Here is a 20,643-nt window from a genome sequence, read left to right on the forward strand (position 1 = left end):
TATTAAAGTCATATGTTCACTGCATATTTGCTGGTGGAAAATTGTCTTTCCTTGTGCGTCTTGGGAGCTGTGCTTAGCCATTGTTGCATCTGTGTCTGGAATAGATTTCTTACGGTCAAAGTAGCTTTTACCAGCAATCCCCACTGTGCATTTTCTCCTCTCTGTAATACAATGCTAGTCTGTCCCTTCCTTATATAAATTCCTTCTTGTTAGCAGACTGTGTGTAACAAATCCCCGCCTATGTGTACCTCACAAAATAACCCTGTTGTTCTTTCTCTGATTAACTGGCGCTGCAAGTCTCTGCTATCTGCCTCTCTTTCTATATCTACCTTATTTGCTTGGAGTGTCTTTTGGAACTGACCTCTTCTCTACCTCTCTGACCTACAATTTTATACTGCCTCCCCAATCACTAAAACAACTTTCAGTTAAGAAAAATCTGGACCTGAGTCATTTCTTCATTCACTGGAGGTTTCAGTTTGCAGAGACCAGTAGGTACATAGCCGAATAACGCTTTCGTTTTGAGTTATAGTCTCTCTCACTGTGATATGTTTTGTTGGTGAGATCAAAGGAAATTGTCTGTCTCACCCCTGACCTGGGTGAGTCAGAGACATGCCTTAAATCAACATCATGTACTAGAAGAACCATGCTCGGGCACAGTAAATAACACTGTTATCAGCCCACAGATCTGACTACTTATCCTAGAACATTTTCCAGTGCATTTTCCCATACTGTATAGGTATGACATCAATCTTCACTGCAAACCAGCAGGTGCTCTGTGCTGCTGTTATTGCTCCAGTGTAAAATCACCATCTAGAACGGGGTTTGGCAAGGCTTACCGGCCATGGGCCGGATCACTCCCATGGAGATCGTTCGTGGGCAGGACCGGCGCAGTGCAATCCCGGAAATCGCTTCTACACATGCCCAGATGGTATCTGCATGCGCGCAGACACAATTTCCGGCTCCACTTTGCAAGTCCCCGCGCCACGCTGCTTCGGTTTAGCACAGCGCGCAGGGGACTCACTGAGCGGGCGGCTCGGTTCGGGGGCGGCTTGTGGGCTGGTAAAATGGTATTCATGGGCTGCATCTGGCCCATGGGCCGCACGTTGCCAACCCATGATCTAGAATTTGCCAGCAAATTCATTCTATTTAATTTGGACTTAATTGGAATCCTGGGTTCCTTTCTGAATGTAGATCAGTGTAGCCCAGCTAGAAAAAGTATTTTCATCACTAACTGCTTCTCTAACATTTGGATTTTGCATGGAAATGTCACAGTCTACTCTCTGGCCACACCTTGCTTGCTGTTTTGCTCAATATATCTAACAAGTAAGCCTCTAGAAGGTGAATGCTTATACCAAAATAATTCTTTTCTCAATATATTTTTTCCCTGAAAAAGGTCAATATCAGTGAGCCTCTGAAATCATTGAGCCAAGAAATATTGCAACCTGACATTTGGTTTGGTTTTGTATAGTGGCTCTTTTAAGTGTGTGTGTGTGTGTGAATGAATGGCTATGAGAATTGGGGAATGATAATGTTATCTAACTGAATCCCCACAAGCTTAACTATGGGTTGAATTTGAGAAGAAAGTATAAAATGCTACGTGGTAAAAATGGAACTATGTGTAGGAATTCTGAAATAAAATCTAACAATTCACCCACTTAAATTGGAAAGCATGCAGAGTAGGGCATGGACAATCAAGACACATATTGAGTGATTGAAGATTTCTACTCATCCCTAGTCCTTTTGCGATCAGTGTATGCACCACCTCCGCTTCCAGTATCTAGAAAATGGTAGAATAACTCATTTATCTTTTACCAGCAGGGTTATTGCTGTTCCACACTGCTGAGCTTTGCAGGTTTCCAAATAGCACACAAATATTTGGTAGGATTTTTATCCTAGAGAAATGGGCAAGCCCAGACTATTTATAGCCCGTTTAATATAATCGTTATTTGCTTCATTACAGCGTTGCTCAGAACCACAAACAGAATCTAATGACTGTCGCAAACCTGGGGGTTGTTTTTGGACCAACGTTAATGCGGCCACAAGAAGAAACGGTTGCTGCGATTATGGACATCAAATTCCAAAATATTGTGGTTGAGATTTTAATTGAAAACCATGACAAGGTAATTTGCTTGAATTTGTACATCTTCCAATCTTTTTTATTGTTTGCAAATGCTTTCTAATCTAATGCATATTTCCCAGCTGTCCTTATCCACAGAGTTACAGGAAGAGACAATAACTTTAATATTCATATCTCCATGAGCCTTTCCACATATGGAACCATTTTACTGATTTTGGGGAAGGGGTTTTAGCTGAATTAGAGAAAGGTAATAAAATGTTTGGGAATCTTATAGCCTTTCACTAGGCAATGTCCTACTCCTAATGCTCCTTTAAAGCCTTTAGACCAAGGTGTGGAACCTCTGGCGCCTCAAATGCTGCTGGACATTCACTGTGCTTTGGCGGGAAAGTGATGCCTTTGGAAATCATAATTATTACACTAATACTCACTTCTAACTCAAGCTAGATTTGTGTGCCCAGGAGCCAGTACATCAGAGAAAGGGTGACAGAAGCCTAAGTTAAAAAGTGTAATAGCTGCTGATACCACAAAGGACACTCCATTATCCTCCAGCATCAGAGTAGAAGTTTACAGCTAAGCAGGGAGGGAGAAAGTAGAAAAGAGGGAAGCATATTTGAAGCATAGAGGATCCTGGGAACTGTAGTTTCCTCCTTATATAGCTACAATTCTTAGCACTCTTAATCTGCTATAATATACTTTGAGGAAAATAATCTGAATTAACTGCGTGTTGAATGTGCTTTTAATGTATGTTGTGGACCTGCCTAAAGGCAGGGAAATTTGCAGAATGTCCCCAGCGTCTCTAGTCCCCAGCATCTCCAGGTAGGGCTGGCAGGGCTGCCTGAAACCCTGGAGAGCCGCTGCCAACCAGTGCTGACAACACTAATCTAGACAGACCACCAATTTAACTTGGTATGAGGTACCATCTTATGTTCCGGATAAGGCAGTGAAATGTGAGTGCCCCCCAAGAGATGGGGAAAGGGAAGGATTGAGGGTGGCAAAGCTTAAAAGAGAGCCCACACTAAGGCCATTAAGCCCACTGCAACACTGCATCTAGATATAGATTACTGGAAAAGGCACGTGCTAGCCTCAAAAGGATCGGCTCCTGCTTTTCCGTGATGTGCAGCAACTACAATTTTGGTTAATTTCCAAGCTCTGACTTAAGTGTTTTGATAATAATCCAGTTTCTGTGGCCTTAACAGAGGAAGAAGATGGGTGTTTTGGAATAGTGACAGTTCAATGAGGTCATTGATTAACCTGTCAAGTTGTCATCAATAAATTTCTGATGAGTCAATGCATGCCCTCAGTCTGAACTTGCATCCATGCATCTTAAGATCAGTGTGCAGTGTTTGAATCTGTTATTGATTTATGCAAAGAAATTGCAGCTAGGCGCTTCCTGGAACATCTGGTTGAATTACAGTCTGATGTGGATTGCCAAGTTATCTCGTATGCAGGCCATTAAATTGTCTGTGCAATCAGAAAATTTAAATGATTTCTGAGCAATTTAATAGCATTAGTAGATGCTCATCCAAATCAGGAGTGGAATCATTTGAAATGTTAGTGGTGAATAAACCAAGAAATACTTGTTTCCTTTTTCCTATCAAAATTCTTAGACTAATCTTTACAGCCATTGTTGAGAACTCCTCTCCACCACACATTTTATTTCATGTTGAATTGGCATTAAATCTATGATACTTGTCCTCTACTATTGCAAAGCTTGGGAGCAACTGAACACCTCAGCATTCCTGACTCTCTTTTTCCCGCCCCTAAAACACCACCACCACAATAGATATTCAACACCGTTCCAGATACACCACAATCAAATTCTCAGCTGCTTTTGTCTCGAAAGAAGAGTACAGATTCCAAGCCACCATCATGCAGTGAGAGACCCTTAACTCTCTTCCATACTGTGCAACCCAGTGAAAAGCGTAAGTATCTTAATCCTCTGTGCAATTGGTTGTGCTGTCATATTATATTGCTTTGTCTCAGGATGGTCAAGAGACTTGGTTCTCAGCAGCAGTAAGAAGGAGACACACCTGTAAGTGTAAGGCTTCAAGTTTCTAATGTCTTTGTTGTTTTCCTAGCCCTATATTGTCCAGCACAAAATAAAAGCAGCAACTACACTCTATTCTCCCTAGATTCATTTCCCCACCCCAGTCTGTGACCATGGTCATGTAATCCTACCCATAGCAGTAGATAGGATACCCTTGTTACAGCTTTGCTCATAGGTAAGTAGCTCTTTTGTCTAATTTCCATTAGAGCTTCACAGACTTGATGCCAAAATAATTTACATTCCCTGGATGGCAGTTTTTGTGAGTTAAAAAGAAAAGCATGCAAGGAGAACCAGGCAAACAATAGACGTCAAACTTAATCACCATTAAAAGGTTTTGCCATTGGGAGACTCCCTCTTGTTCCTTTGTGTTTAGAGACATTTCCCCTATTCTCAGGCTTTTCTGTTCAGCTTTGAAGAATTAAAACTTTCTGTGTTGTTTTGTACAAATTTTGTTTTATCAAAGCAATCTCAGTTCAGTTCATTGTGTTTTCACGTGCAACCCAATCTTTGCTGATCTCCAGGCATTCATTGCAACTCGTATGTGGTCCTTCTAATCTAAACTATCCTTCAATGAATAAATAATGGACAGTAGTGTTCACTGAAGAGGTCTCTTCCTCTTTTCTGTTTGTCTTCTGCAATCTGAATGTTACAAGCTGGGAAATAAGTGAGAGACTTAATAATGAAAAGTGTTTTCTGCCTTAGGAGATCCCACTGATCTCTGGTCCCTCTGATAATGCCTGTCCTACAAAAAATGTGCAGTAGAATCAAGTACTCGCTCATCTTGGAAGAATCTTCTCAAAGGATAGTGTGGATGTCATAGTCATATAGTTACATTTTTGTAGAGAGAGCCCATGCTTTCATGGCAGAGATACCCATTACTTGGGAGTCAACTGTTTCTTGTAATGTGAATTTCATTTAAGTGACAGGACATAGAAAGCAGAGACACAGCTGCATTAACTCCAGAAAAAATATGATATTGGCTCTGAACGTAGAATTGTGATTTGCAACAGACAGCCAAGAACATTTTCTGTTGGGGATTCTCTGTGGTATGTGGATGATCTTAAGAAGGAATTACCTAAGAAATCTTAAGAAACATTCTGGTTACAGGTAGGTAGCCGTGTTGGTCTGGATCGAAGTAAAATAAAAAAATTCCTTCAGTAGCACCTTAAAGACCAACTAAGTTTTTATTTTGGTATGAGCTTTCGTGTGCATGCACACTTATTTTGGTATGAGCTTTCGTGTGCATGCACACTTCTTAAGTGTGCATGCACATGAAAGCTCATACCAAAATAAAAACTTAGTTGGTCTTTAAGGTGCTACTGAAGGAATTTTTTTAAGAAACATTGTAGTTGCAAGGAATCCTGAAGAATAGCTGTTTTCTATTTGTATGATACTTAATGCATCAAAATGGCACTGAAGCAGTTGAGGAAAGCATATAGTAGTTCTTTCAGATCTGATATTGCTTGTGATTGTAGTGGTGAAAGACAGTTTTTAGAACATGTAGTTAAGATTTGTGGTAACATTTACATAAGAAATTCATATAGTTCCTGTCAGGGGATTGTTGCGGCTACTCTCAAGTAAAGACGCTCCAGTCCGTTCTGTCTTTACAGGTTTTATTTTGCATACTATTTGCAGTGCAGAGATAGCAGAAAACATGACCTCCTAGTCACTCGCAGAATCCGGGGCCAGCATAATAGCTTGGGCACCCCGAAACACCGCCCTCTCACCCTGTGTTTGGGCGCACGCCTCAATTTGGGCACCGGAAGCAGCTCTTTCACTTGTGGGCTAGCGCAGTGCAGGGGCTCTGATACATCGCTGAGCCTTCCTTCCTCCACTAGTTGGCTTGGGCGGTGCAAGGGCTCTGATACCTCACTGAGCCTTCCCTCCATTCCGCTCCCCTCCTCATTCCCCCTGCCTGACCTGCTGCTACTACTCTCGCTGGGTGAAGTGCTGGTCAGGATGACGGGGGGGGGGGGGAGGCTCCCTGTAGGGAGTCCCATCTGACAGTTCCCATCTTAAAAAATAACATAAAAAGAAACAACTGTGTGATAGAAAATCTTAATCTTGGTTATTCAACTACAAATCCCTTATCGAGAAAAGGAAATTAAAAACAGAGATCAGATTGATTAATAGAACTCAAATAAAGTTTTTAAGAAAAAGAGGTCTAATGCCTGTTCTCCAGTATGGTTATGAAGACAAATATTTAACCTCTTCACTGCATGAGAATATATTATTGGGCTTTCAAAATGTACAAGGAAACAGCAGTGCTATTTTACTAGAAAAATTGGTGCTGGAACTCACCACAAATGCCTCCCTTGTTCTCTTCTAATGGCAATGGACCCCACCTGAGACGTGCCAGAACTGAGTTCCGGCTGAGCAAAAGCCCTGGGAAGTAGTCATGTGGAATTATGCTGAGCTCACTACTGTCAGTTCTATATTATACTTAATAATTTCACTTGCAGATATGCACCTGCCCCCACATCAAGAGACATTGTCATGTCACAAAGGACAAAAAAATTAGCCCCTTAAGCAGACAAAAGAAGAAAATATTTTGAGCATAAATCTGAGCTTTAGCTGAATAGCCATAGAGGTATGAACAAAAATGGAACCTCTTTACTGTAGAATTAGAATTAGAATTTTTGGGCATAGGATATGAATCATCTTCTGATGCTAACTGGTACAAAAAATCCTCTCTCCATACAAAAAAATACGACAAATGCATTCTCTCTAGTTTAATGAATTTTAGTACATGTATCTCTATCGTTCATTATTTTGTTCTTTTTTTTCCAGAGGAGAACAGGAACAGTATCATCAACTCCAGCCTGGAATCAGTGACATCATCGAACATCAACAGTTTCCTCCATTCCAACAGCACTCCTCAGTCTAACATGAACTCCAGTGACCCTGACTTAGAAGTTATTAAACCCAACAGGCCAAACTCACTGTGAGTACAATCCTGATTAATATGTCAGTATTTCCTTTCTGCTGACCCACTGTTCTGCTTATTAGGAATAAAGACTGTTGATTCAGTAATGTTTAATACTACTGTAACCACAAGCTACAATATGTACTTTATATTTTCAAACTCTGAAGAGAAATGTACATAAGTTCAATATGTTTTGGGTTTGTTAATTTACCTTCCATTATTCTGAATAAGTGGGGTGGCTTTGGATCTAGGTTTTTTTTATGTCTTTACACTCCAGCTTGCTCATTTGTGCACATGTCTTGTGTTTTGTGTTGGCTACACAGGGGTGTTTCCTAGTTTCATTCACTCCCAGAATCAGAGAGAGGATTTCCTATGTAGCTAAAACTGAAAAAGTGCTTTTGGCACAGTTCTTCACCAGCTAACTGTGTGCCTGTCTTTTTGCTGTTTGTGCATTGTCAACGTTTCAATGAAATGCCTAATCCTAAATCTCAGAGGAATGGTCCAGTTCTACTAGGAATTGTTCCTAATCTCTCACAGCTGATTTCTCACATGAGTAGCAGCAGACTTCTGGTGTGGTAAAAAAAAAAATCAGTCATTTCCCTAGGCTCTGTTGTGTCTGGCAACAAAGTTCAGCAGAAGTTCCTCACCACACTTGAGCTTCCTTTCTGCACAGACAGAATCCACTCCAAACTGTGGTAGTAACTAAATGTTTTAGAACACCTGCAGCTGTCATCAGAGGCCTCCTCCTTTGTCCCCTGATGAGGTCTACATTGTAAAAGACATTGACATGACATCAGTGTGTTGTGAGTTTTTCTTATCCTTGCATTGCTTCCTTGAGACAGGGTGGAGAAATTAAAAAGTTTATAAGTAGACATTACCAGAGAAAAGAGATGGAAGAGGAAAAAAGGTTGTTGCTTTTGGTGGCAGCTATGCAGCCTCTTCAGTGTCAAATTCTGGACTCTGTGGCAAGCTTTCCTGTTAAGACAGTGGCTGTTGTTCCAGAATTCTTACAGGCATCAAGTTGACCAAGTGGATGTTGCCATCATTCAAATATGTTCCTTATGTCAAGGCGTCCCAGAAACTCAGATGGCACAGAAGGTTGTGTTCATTGGCTTACTGGTGTTTGAGTTTCTAAACTCTCTGTGTGTGTCTGTTTAGTAATTTATTCCCTTCTTTCTAATTCCTAAACTATAGACTGCCTGATGGTTCTTGTGATATGTGAAATTAAAAACACACAAGCATAAAGAGGAGATGTATCAAAAGAATGATAGAATGTTGGCTCAAAAGGTGTTCAGCCATTGAACTTGACATCACATTCCTTTTGAAATGTGCCAGGAATAAGTCCTTAATCAATAAAGTGGTCTTTTTCCATTTACTGTAGAAATGGTGGGAAGACTGGTTTTATTACCAGGTAGCCTTTAAGGTAAGAAGACTGGTTATATTACCAGATAGCCTTTAAGTTAAGAAGAGAATAAGGATCTTAACCCAGTCAAAACTTTGAGAGATGGAAGCTACACCAAAGTGTGCAGACAACTTTGATAAAATATCTGAGCACATAATTATGTTTCGCCCTACATTCTGCTTTGAATTCTGGTTTCTTTGTAGGAAAGCAAATATTTTCCTAGCACAGCCTACTTTATAGTAAAAAAATCATCAGAATGAATGAGTGCTGGCAAAACACTGAAATTGATGGCTGTCATAAACATAGTTTCCGCTCATTTTTGAAGCACCCAAGTAGAGTTTCTAGAGTGGGAATGTTGGGTTTTTTTTTTAATGGGATGAAGCAAAACAATTTTTATTCCATTTTTTTTAAAAAAAACAACAACAAACTCCTGTCATGTTGGCATTTTGTGTGCATCAGCTAAAAGTCTACTGTCACTACTTTTTGAATTGTGACTTGAGAAATAAGCAAGCACTCTCAATTACAAATCAAACAAGCATAGCTCCTTCGTTGGATTACTTGCTTCATTCATTTCACTGTCAATAAACAGTGGGAATCAGTTAAATGTTAAAGTACAAAAATCACCCATAAAACAATATTGCTTTCAGCCAGTACTTGCCATTTTCAATCTGCTCTCTGATTTATTTTCATGATCACTGCTATCTTTAGAGCTTGCCATTGAAGGTTGTTGGGCTGTCAATTTTTATTTGTCCTTTAAATTAGAACAGATTCATTATCGGCTTCTGAAATATAACAGCAGAATTATAGCCACCACCTTCTGAATTTTGTTCTTCATTGTACAATGCCAGTTGATCCCATTTCTGCAGTAGCTTACCATTGAGATGTGATAAAGAGAGCAGGGTGTTTTTGAATAGATTAGAACAAGGTGTCCTTAAGAGTCAATTGCTTTGTTTTTTGGGTGAATGTAGCATGTGCTTATCAAATGTGTGGGTGATTTGTTTCCCTTAAATGGGGTCAGGTCAGCTTTGTAGTTTTGGAGCTTAGGAGCATTCCTTGCTCTAGCACTGCTTCTGGATGGCCAGTGATTAGAAGCATTTTTTTTACCAACTTCATATGGTCTTTTCTGGGAACCGCCCTGACACCTCTGGGTATAGAGTGGTATATAAATTCAATAAATAAATTCAATAAATAAAAAATCAGGCCCAGGATATTTGAAAATTTAAAGTAGATAGGTGATCCCTTGCCATATCTTTTTCTGTCCTGCTTCATACCTTGCATAATTTATTTTGTTATCACCAGGTCAGGCCTAAGTAGTGCAAGCAGAAGTCATTTACAGATTTGCCACTAATTGGAAAGATTCAGAAAGATTCAGGATGATTGAAATGTAGTTTGTCTCCATGGGAGAAGGGGACGGTTGACTGCTGAGGGCTATTACGGTAGACTAATACTGTGTTTCCCCTTTTTTAATACGTAGTCATAAAGTAAGCCATGGGAGGGTTTTTCTAGAAGTAAGAGAAGTAAGCCACCATTGTTCCTGTCACCTCCTCAGCCCCTCCTGTATGCTCAGGGAGCCAGCGAACCAGCGACAGGTGTGGGGGGGGGAAACGCGCCTCTCAGCTGATTTCTTCACCGCCTGCTGAGCGCACAGGGAGAGGGGTGGGGGGGAAAAAGCCTGGGAGGCAGCGAACACCTCTAACGGTTGGGGCGCTTTGGGGGCGCCCATCTCTCCCCGTCAAGGGGCTCCGGGCCGAGCACAAGAGGAGGCGGGGAGGCGGCTACGCCTTTACTCCTCCTCCTGGGCTGAGCGCGCCCTATTTCGCTTGCTCCCTGCCTCTCCCGCGACAACAGGAGGGCAGTCGTGCCAACTGAGGCTGCGCGCACAGCAGGCTATCCGGCCGGCTGACTGACCGAGGCGGCAGCGGTGATGGCGGCAGACACAGGCGGCTGCAAGGCGGAGAAGCTAAGCCCAGCAGAGCTGAGGTGCTGCTGCGCGGCTGCGGGCTCCCATTGGCCGGCCTTCCTTGTGTACGCCTGGCCGCGATGCGCCTCCCTCCTCCTCCTCCTCTGGCATAGCAACGGCAGTGGTAGGCTCCTCCTTCTCCGGCGTCGGCGGCTCCCGCTCGGGTATGCGCCCCTCTAGCCAGCAGCCGAGTCAGGCGGCTCCCGCGAGGGCTGCAGTGGTGGCTGGTGGTGCGGCGACGGGGAAGGCCTAGCCAAGCGAGTGAGCTGCGCGCCCTCTCCGCCCGCCTCCCTTTTTCCGCCTCTACCTCCTCCTCCACCAGCCAGCCAGTTACTTCCAAGGGCCTATTGTGGAGCTTTCCACTGGTGGGACTCTTGCCTGCCTGCCATCCATTTTTCTGCCTTCCCCAGACATGTCCCAAAGCAGGGAGAATATGGGATTATTGTTCTCCAGAGAGATGGAGGCAGTGATGGCAGACGAGCCACAGCCGCACCAGCCACCTCCGATTCAGCAGCAGCAGCAGCCCGAAGACCCTGGCGGGGTCAGCCCGGCTGGACCCTGGCTGTCCCTGCCCAGCCTCACCACCGCTTCCGAGCGCCTGCCTCCGTCCTCCTCCTGCTGCTGCTGCCCGGCTGGGCTCTGGCTGTCGCTGCCCAGCCGCCTCCACGGCCCCCAGGGGCTAGCAGCAGCCTTGCCTCCGCCTGGCCTGACAGCAACAGCAGCAGCAATAGCACTGGGAGGACGAGGGTGGCGCTGCTGCTGGGTTCCGCTGCCTCGAACCGAGCGGCGCTGCTGTGCGCTTTGTCGGGGCTGCAGCAGCCGCTGGTTCTGGGGGCCTGCCTCCTATTGCAGCGGCCAGCGTTGCTGCTGCTGGCTCGGTACCCTCCTTCCGCGTGGAAGGATTGCTATTTTAAAAACTAAGATTGCTTAATAAAAAATAGATTGCTTAATAAAAGAACCAAGACACCCCCTGAAAATAAGCCATAGGCTTATTTTCTTGAGTAAAATAAATATAAGACGGTGTCTTAAAATGTGGGAAACACGGTAGTTTCAGCTAGAAAGTTCCAGAAAAACATCTACTTCTGCTTCATTGACTACGCAAAAGCATTTGACTGTGTCGACCACAGCAAACTCTGGCAAGTTCTTAAAGAAATGGGAGTGCCTGATCATCTCATCTGTCTCCTGAGAAATCTCTATGTGGGACAAGAAGCTACAGTTAGAACTGGACATGGAATAACTGATTGGTTCAAAATTGGGAAAGGAGTACGACAAGGCTGTATATTTCCCCCCTGCTTATTTAACTTATATGCTGAATTCATCATGAGAAAGGCTGGACTGGATGAATCCCAACCCGGAATTAAGATTGCTGGAAGAGATATCAACAACCTCAGATATGCTGATGACACAACCTTGGTGGCAGAAAGTGAGGAGGAATTAAAGAACCTTTTAATGAAGGTGAAAGAGGAGAGTGCAAAATATGGTCTGAAGCTCAACATCAAAAAAACTAAGATCATGGCCACTGGTCCCGTCGCCTGCTGGCAAATAGAAGGGGAAGAAATGGAGGCAATGAGAGATTTTACTTTCTTGGGTTCCATGATCACTGCAGGTGGTGACAGCAGTCACGAAATTAAAAGATGCCTGCTTCTTGGGAGAAAAGCAATGACAAACCTAGACAGCATCTTAAAAAGCAGAGACATCACCTTGCCAACAAAGGTCCGTATACGTAAAGCTATGGTTTTCCCAGTAGTGATGTATGGACGTGAGAGCTGGACCATAAAGAAGGCTGATCGCCGAAGAATTGATGCTTTTGAATTATGGTGCTGGAGGAGACTCTTGAGAGTCCCATGGACTGCAAGAAGATCAAACCTATCCATTCTGAAGGAAATCAGCCCTGAGTGCTCACTGGAAGGACAGATCGTGAAGCTGAGGCTCCAATACTTTGGCCACCTCACGAGAAGAGAAGACTCCCTAGAAGAGACCCTGATGTTGGGAAAGATGGAGGGCACAAGGAGAAGGGGACGACAGAGGACGAGATGGTTTGACAGTGTTTTTGAAGCTACCAACATGAGTCTGACCAAACTGCGGGAGGCAGTGGAAGACAGGAGTGCCTGGCGTGCTCTGGTCCATGGGGTCACGAAGAGTCAGACACAACTAAACGACTAAACAACAACAAATAGAATTGACAGCTAGACTATTAAGGTATATCTGTGACATTTGATTTCATCCACTCTTTTTCACCCCAGCTGTTTTTCTCAAGATTGTGGCTAGTCACCTGCCTCTTGTTAGGGTACACCTGTATGTGTTGCATGTATATCCCACCCACCCATTCAACAAAGAAGCTTACACCAGTGTTTTAAGCTGTACAACAAACCTGAGAGGGAGATTAAGCTGACAGGTGATAATTGACCCTGAGCCACCCAGCTTTGTGCCTGAGTTGAGGATGTCATCCAAAGGGAGGAAAATGTTCTCCTAGGAAATAATTTGAGTGAATTTTAAATAGAACAAGAGTTTAGAACCTTTGTATTTTATCCAATTTCCTGTTCCTTAAATGTTGTTTCTAACAATGTACAGGTTATAAACAAGGGAATACAAACATTAACTTGGCTCAATATGCAATAGATTCCCCCCCCCCATCCCATATCACATGTGCAGATAATTCAAGGGAAGGGCAGAGACAGTCTCTCACTTCACCCTTGGTTTAGAAGAAGGCAGAAGCCATTTGAGTTTTTATGTGCATTCCAGGGGATATGATGGGAGCAAAGTTGGTGTCTCAAACTTGGCACCGTAAAAGCCTCCAGTCCCTCCTAGTTCAATGAAGTTTGCAAAGAACTTTGAGCTGGGAAACCAGGGCATATGCAAAGGAGAGTAGTGTGTGGTGATGTGTGTCGGCAGCTGCATCTGTGGACCCATGGCTATAACGCAATAATACCAGGGGGTCTGCAAATGCACTCACCACTAAAGGCATTTTATGCTTTTCTTGTGTCTGTAAAATGAATTTAAAATCTACCTTGGCATAAATGTGCTGTATATAGGATGAAAAGTGGTATTTTGCACTTTCTGTTCTACATAAATAACACATTCTCTGCACACATATATTGCAAGAAGAGTTATTCATGCTGCTTTTGACTATAAAGTTTACCAACATTCTTTGCCGCATTAGAAAGGTCAGGCAACTTAAACAAAATATGAAATATAAACTTTCTGATAGGTCTGCACTTATCTGCTGCATTTTATTTTATATTTGTTCCTACTTCTTGTTTTTGTAATCACTGGCTTTTGTCTTACAGGGAAATTTTCAGATTTTTTGCTTTGCCTGTCTACGTAGACAATTGCAAGTCAGGAAGTTCTCAGAAGTAATTTTGCTAAAGGGCAAATATATTTCCTGTCTAGCAACTGATTGGATTATTATGTGAATGCATTTTATTTATTAGGCTTGGGGTTTGGTTTTATACAGAGAAGGTCTGGGCAGAAGCTGCTCTTCAATTCAACAGGATTTGCCTGCTGTCAGATACTTGTCAGTATTGCTCAGGAAGGAGTTATAGTCAAACTGATGTTGACCTATAAGCAGCCTTGGGAAGAAGTGTGTGTGTGTGTGTGTGTGTGTGTGTTTGTGTTTGTGTTTGTTTTGAAATGCTGTTTTACATAGTTGTTTTTGTTGCCATCACAAAACACTTGAAGTTCCTTTTAAGATGGAGACATTAACTAACATTTCTGGACATAGTTTAACACTAGCCTATACTTCATGACTAATTTTAAGTGAATGTAGTTCAGTATTATAAGATCATAATCTTATTCAAATAGTGGCTATCTTTTTGAAAATCACTTTAAAAATGAATTTTTAAAGAAGTTTTGACTGCAGCAAGCTTATCTTCTTGAAACCCAGGGTAGGGTAGTGGTGACAGAAATGGTAGTTCAACAACATCTGGGGCAAAGTTCCCTACACCCAGTGAAGCAATTCTTATTTGAAGGGAATTTGCAGCATTTTCTTAGGGGCTAGAAATTTCGTTCATGATAGAAAAGCTCAGTTGTATGATGTACTGGAATTCTAAGATGCACTTCTTGGGTGTACTAGAGAAGGAGGTTCGTAAATTCTTCTGACTTTCTATAGCATACATTGCAAACATTACAGTGAACCATTATAGAAATCTAAGAGAATAAAGCTTGATTGTTTTCAAAAAAGAACAAGGAAGTGGGGAAGAAACAATGTGAAAATATTATATAGAAAAGGATAGGTGCATCTTTTGGTAAGTAGAAGCATTTTATTACTGTTCGTGCGTGAATGTATAATTTGTTAGCATCCTGTCTGGCCATTATCAGCATCCAGTCATAACGAAAGTAGGTCAAGAGAAGGTGTGTGTATCAGCAGAGCATTAAAAAACTATGTATGCATTCAGTGGTGTGTACACCAAACAGTTACTAAGATCTACTTTAGATAAAAGACTTGGTTTTTGCTGTTTCCAAGGGGGCTATTTCCAATATCAACTTCTTTTTTGCTAGTTCTTGGGTGGGAGTAAGGATACCTTTGGCTGGCCCAAGTATCTGGGCTGGGAATGGGACAATGTGCATGAGAGGTTTCTGTTTCCTAAGTAGGATGTTGAGGATTTGAAATAAAAACATTCTCAACTTTGCAGTTTTCCTTTTGAGAGACAGCTTCCCTGTGATTCTGGTCTCCTGGTTATGTGCCCAGTAGTTGCTTTAGCCTCCTTTATATAATTAGAACAAGTCCATGTTGAATTTCTCTCAACTATGGGAGTGCAGTCTTGGGATTCCAGACAGTTCCTTAAGGTATATTTAGTCTACAAAGAAATATTAAGCTGTTCCTAGTTTCCTGTTGGGCCTGTTCACAAATTCAGCTTAGTGGTTGAGCATTCCCTGCATCAAGTATTTGTGTTAACACATTTTCTCTTTTTTAAGAAAACAGCCATTGAACACAATGTCATACATCAGAAGTGAGAGATTGCATGTTGCTAATTTCTTATTTGAGAATGTGCAAGCTTTTACTCTTCGCAGAGCTCTTATTCAGGCAGAACAATAAATCCTGCAGAGGATTTCTGAAGTGATGTCATAGCTGTCAAGTTCTCCCCCTTTTTAAGGGAAATTCCCTTATGCTGAATAGGCTTCCTCGCGAGAAAAGGGAAAACTTGACAGCTATGGGTGTCCAGGTGTACAATTTTAGGTTACTCTCTTGAATGAAACCCTTAACCCTGGCCCAAAGTAATATGTAAGTATGCTCTAACATGTAAGCTTGAAGGTTCTTGGTAACTGCCCAAGCAGCTACTGTTTGTATTGGAACTTGATTCTCTACAGATAGATTGTTTGTATAGGAAATTGATTCACTACATCTTAATATTGTGTGTGTGTGTTCCCCTCGGGATGGATTTGTTGTTGTTTTGATGTGTACTGAATGATATAGTCATAGCGTTTGCACCCAGCATGGCTTAGCAAATGGCTGATGTCCTGTTACCAATATCACAAATGATTGGAAATCTAGAATTATAACTCTGAATTCAGAAACAGAAATGTAGTTGAATCATACATATCTCACAGCCAGCAGGATCCTAAGTCTGAGTTATAGCTGTATGCATGGTCCTTAATCGTCTTAATTCATAGCAAATTACAGGCCCTATAGTGACAAATCACGCAATGTGACAAATGGGAGCATGAATTGTCAGATTTTGGTTCAGATAAGAGTAATCACCTACTCATTGTTGAGAAACTCTGAAGTGAGCTGTGATTTGTCATATTAGTCCCTGCTAAGAGGGGTTAAACAACACCTTCTTTGATTCTATGTATGCCTTCATTTTTTTCTCTACCTGGTTTTTCAATTTAGGAAGCCACAGAAAATAGTGTGACTTTTCAAATATATACTGTTTACCAAAGATTAAAATACAGCATGAGTCTGCTGGATACTAAAAGTTGACTTTTATTTCCTGTTTTATCCAGCTTTGATCTATTATGAATCAAGCTGAGAGGTATTTGCTGTCCATTCACTTGCTCAAATGAGAGGTAGGGGAACAAATCTGTATACCAAGTTGAAACATTAATGACCCTTTTTAATGGAAACTGTTGAAAGAACACAGCTTTTGTGTTGTGAGGTCATGTGTCCTCAATTTCATTTTAATCTTTTGCAGTTCATGTGCAATGCTGTACTCTTGCAGCAATGAAAGAAGCTCTTAGAAAGGATAATGAGGGTTCAGTTTTTTGCTATAGAAATTGAACTAGAGAGGACATTAATCATGGATCGATGTGTAAAAGTGGTTATTGTAAGAACTTAGCGTGCGGCTTTCTTCTTTCTCAGGATGCATCCCTAAGTGTGTAATACTGTTCATAATAGTTTTAGTGTCTTTTTTTATATCTAGAACATCTGGGTTGATGGTCAAGCATTGATTCCTCCCACCCCCCTTTGATGTGGTTTTCAGACACTCACGACTCATTTTTCTCTTAAATTAAATGTCTCTTGTGGGTGTCTTATATCTTGTGTCTCACACTGAATTGAAGGTGTCAGGGAGTTGTTGCAGCTACTCCTGAGTAAAGACGCTCCAGTTCGTTGTGTCTTTAAAGGTTTTATTGTGCATGCTATTTACAGTGCAGAGATAGCAGAAAACATGACCACCTAGTCACTCTCAGAACCCGGCAATGGCGCCTGTCAGCTTCGGGGCCAGCATAATAACCTGGGCACCCCGAAACGCCACCCCTTTGTCCTGCGTTTGGGCGTGTGCCTCATTTCGGGCGCTGGAAGGAGCGGTGTCCCTTTTTCCCCTTGCTGGCTGGGACAGTGCCTGGGCTCCGACGCCTCCCTGAGCCGTCCCTCCTCCCCTAGATGGTCAGAGTGGTGCAGGGGCTCTGATACGTTGCTGAGCCCTTCTTCCACCGTCTGTTCCCCAGAGTGTTGCCAGGGCTCTGATGCCTCGCTGAGCCTTCCCCCTTCCATTCCACTTTCCCCTGACCCGCTGCTAGCGCTGTTGCTAGGCGAAGTGCTGGTCAGGATGATGGGGGGAGGCTCCCTATAGGGAGTCCCCCTGACAGAAGGGAATTAAGCCCCTTGGTTCTCTTCCTTTTTAGGTCAAGAATATAGTCTACTAGCATTGTCCTCCATCAAATCCTCACATTTGCCTCTTCTTGTTTTGAGGATTTGAGGTCTGGCAGAAGTCTTACATCTGTTTCTATGACTACCTTTATTCAGGTTGGATTTTCAGGAATGGTACTGCATACAGCACAGTTGTATTTATTACTAGGGGAGATTTGTCCTCCTGCTTTCTTCTCATCAACATCCCCACTTCCTCATGTTAACCCCCTAGAGCTTCACCTTCCCACCCAGCACATGCAACTACTAGTCCCCCCTTTTATCTTACCAACCCACTTAAGTCACTAAATTAAATAAGGTTATGTTCAACTTGTTGTTGAAGACATCACACGGTACCAAGAGTGGAATGTATTGTGTGAAGGTACTGTGGAATATTTAATGGCTCTGCATCCTTTATCTCTCTCTCATGAGCCAAATGAAGAATGGAAGAGGCAGAAGTTTGAGTACAGCAAGAAAGGAGGGACACTGACATATTCATTTCTCCTAATGCACCCTTGAACCCCATCTACCTACATCCACCCCATCCCAATTCCTTCCTCCTCCCCAGCTTTATTCTCCCCAGTCTCCAGAGCCATAACCATAGCTGTCAAGTTCTCCCTTTTTTTTAAGGGAAATTCCCTTATGCTGAATAGGCTTCCTTGCGAGAAAAGGGAAAACTTGACAGCTATGCATAAAACTCTCTCACACACACATTTACTTTCCTCACTACCTTTCATATTCCTCCTCATTCCTCTAATTGCCATCTTTACCCCTGTCCAATGCCACCTGCTTCTTTACCAATTCCTCCTTTCTCTTCCCCTGTGTCACCAAAGGACTAAAACTGTTACACACAGAGAAATCCTTCTTCCCCCCCACCAAGGCCTTCTCTTAACTCTTCCAAGTCGTTTATTGCAGACACGAGTCCCCACCTTTTTCTTCCAGACCTTCCTTTTGCTGCCCCTTCCTTAATAATGTTGGAAAATAGCCAAAGAAAACAGCAGAGTGACAGACTAGTGCAAATATAGTATAGGGAGAAAAGGGTAAAGTGGTGGCAGGCAAGATTCACAACTGATTTTCTTGTTTTTCACTTGCTGCTTACCAGCAAATCAAAATAATTTCATCTGTAGAAAAAGAGCACCACATATTGTTCAGTATCACAGAGTGTGTCTTGAAACTCAGATTGCATCCCATGCCAGTTCTCTGCTATATGCTTTATTGTATGAATTTTTGAAACTCGTGTTACCTCTTCTATCCAGATCTCTGTACATACCAGCTGCTGCATGATTTCTGCTAATGATTTCTATATGGACAAGAAATATCTAGTGAGATATATGTCAGTTAGGGCTTCTGCAAACATTTGGCTCTGTTTTCAGAGTATTTCCTAATCCTTGAAGATTTTTATTTTGCCGTGAACTGACAATGGAGAACAATCATTCTAAACCACAGGATCAGTGAAACAGGCTTGTTTGGGTACACATAAAAGGAAAATTACAATCCATAATTTGAGGAGACTGCAAGTATTTTAGCCTGCTTGGTCAAAAGGGAATCCTATTCAATATCGGGGGGGGGGAATGTAAACGTGTTGTGGCTACTTTCTGTGGCTATTTCTGCTTTTAATGCAAAAAATATTGTGCATATGTTGTCCTGTTGCATAGGCCTTTCTTGTTCTTGTTAACTTGCCGTGCAGGCTTTGGAAAGCTTTTGCTGTTCTTAATTCCATAGTTGCATTTGCCTTTCAATATCTCTTCTCCATGTTATAAACCCCAAACTGAATCCCAACATTTCAGTGAGAAGCATTCTGAGTTTGTTTTTATTTGGGGCAGGGGTTTGGGGTTTTGTGGGGGTAACATTTGACATGTGGGAATTTATAACAAAATATTCTCTTAGTGAAAAACTCTGAGTCATAGAACTTTTCTCTAAAATCCACAGAGATTCACTGTTCAAACCATTCATTTTTCTACATGTCTTACTCCGAGTCCAGAGCACAACGTTATGGGAATTGTGTGTCTGCTGCCAAATACAGCAGCCGCTTGCCTTCACCTCCTCAAAATAAGTGGTATCTTCACACTTTGGATTTGAAAGAGGACCCAGTGGCTTTAGTTTAGATATTATTTTTCTGAAGGGAAGCTTTTAATGGAGTGTTTACAACTTTGAGCTCCATAGCAGCAGAACTTACTGTGTGTGAGAGAGACAGGCAGGACAGAACAGGGCTTCCATATTTATAGCATGTCCAGTCTCAGATTTCAATTTCGTTTTGTTTTTAATTTACCAACTGCAAGGTGACAGATACCACAAGGTTTGAAATCTACACATTTGATATTTTATTGTTCAATGGAGTCTGTGTGACAATTGACTGAGTTGGTGTGAAGACACCAAATGTTCACAAATTGTCCAAATGTTCATGTAACAAGCTGTCAAGATGTTTGCAATCCAGTAAGGGAAAGTTCTCACTTTTGACAGGCTTAAAACATCAACACAGGACCCAGGTGCAACAATGGCCTTATGCGATAGAATAAAAATTGTCAAGAAGTCCCAGGAATAGCTAAGACAGTCAGTCAATGTAACTCCCTCTAGATGTTGCAGAACTACAGCTCCCATCGTTCCTGTTTATTGATCAGACTGGCCAGTGCTGATGCAAAAGTAGTCCAACAACATAAGTTCCCCATCTTGGTTTATAGTTTCTGCCAATGGCTTTTCTTCTCAGGTTTCCTCTTCTAGTCCTGCCTCTCCCCCAATCCAACCTGGTTTCATTTATTGGCTCCCTCCTCTTTGGTCTTTACCTGCTTCCTTTGGTTTCTTGTTCTGGATTGCAACATTGATGTTACACTGATAAGCCACTGTGTATCTTTCTTATTGCTATATTTACCTGAATATCGAATCATTATCTCAGATTTAATATGCAGAATCAGTATGTATTGTGTTTTCCTCAAATGATTCGTTTTCCTCTTCTCTTTTAATAGGTAACAATTTTTTACAAACTTGAGCATTATTCTTAAATCGCTCCCTCCGCTCTCTCTCTCTCACACACACACACACACTCACACACACACAAACACAATATTCATGCTGATTCTTCTAAATCTCTTATTTAGGCATTTGTTTAAGGCCTTGTATTGACTACTATGATGTTTTATTCACGGGTGGCCTTGGCCTCACCTCTCAACTTAG

General features: G+C 42.1%; 1 protein-coding gene across 3 annotated transcripts in view; it reads left to right on the forward strand.

Moving 5' to 3' along the window:
• Nucleotides 1-20,643, forward strand: part of ARHGAP26 (Rho GTPase activating protein 26) — a 210,016-nt gene that overhangs the window by 159,283 nt on the left and 30,090 nt on the right. For all 3 annotated transcript variants that reach the window (XM_060271691.1, XM_035105360.2, XM_060271692.1), the window contains exons 18-20: nucleotides 1,961-2,120; nucleotides 3,861-3,999; nucleotides 6,915-7,068. In XM_060271691.1, the coding sequence (XP_060127674.1) occupies nucleotides 1,961-2,120; nucleotides 3,861-3,999; nucleotides 6,915-7,068 (453 nt within the window). The remainder of the gene's footprint in view (nucleotides 1-1,960; nucleotides 2,121-3,860; nucleotides 4,000-6,914; nucleotides 7,069-20,643) is intronic.

Source organism: Zootoca vivipara, chromosome 2 (genome assembly GCF_963506605.1).
Source record: "Zootoca vivipara chromosome 2, rZooViv1.1, whole genome shotgun sequence".
Taxonomy (NCBI): Eukaryota; Metazoa; Chordata; class Lepidosauria; order Squamata; family Lacertidae; genus Zootoca; species Zootoca vivipara.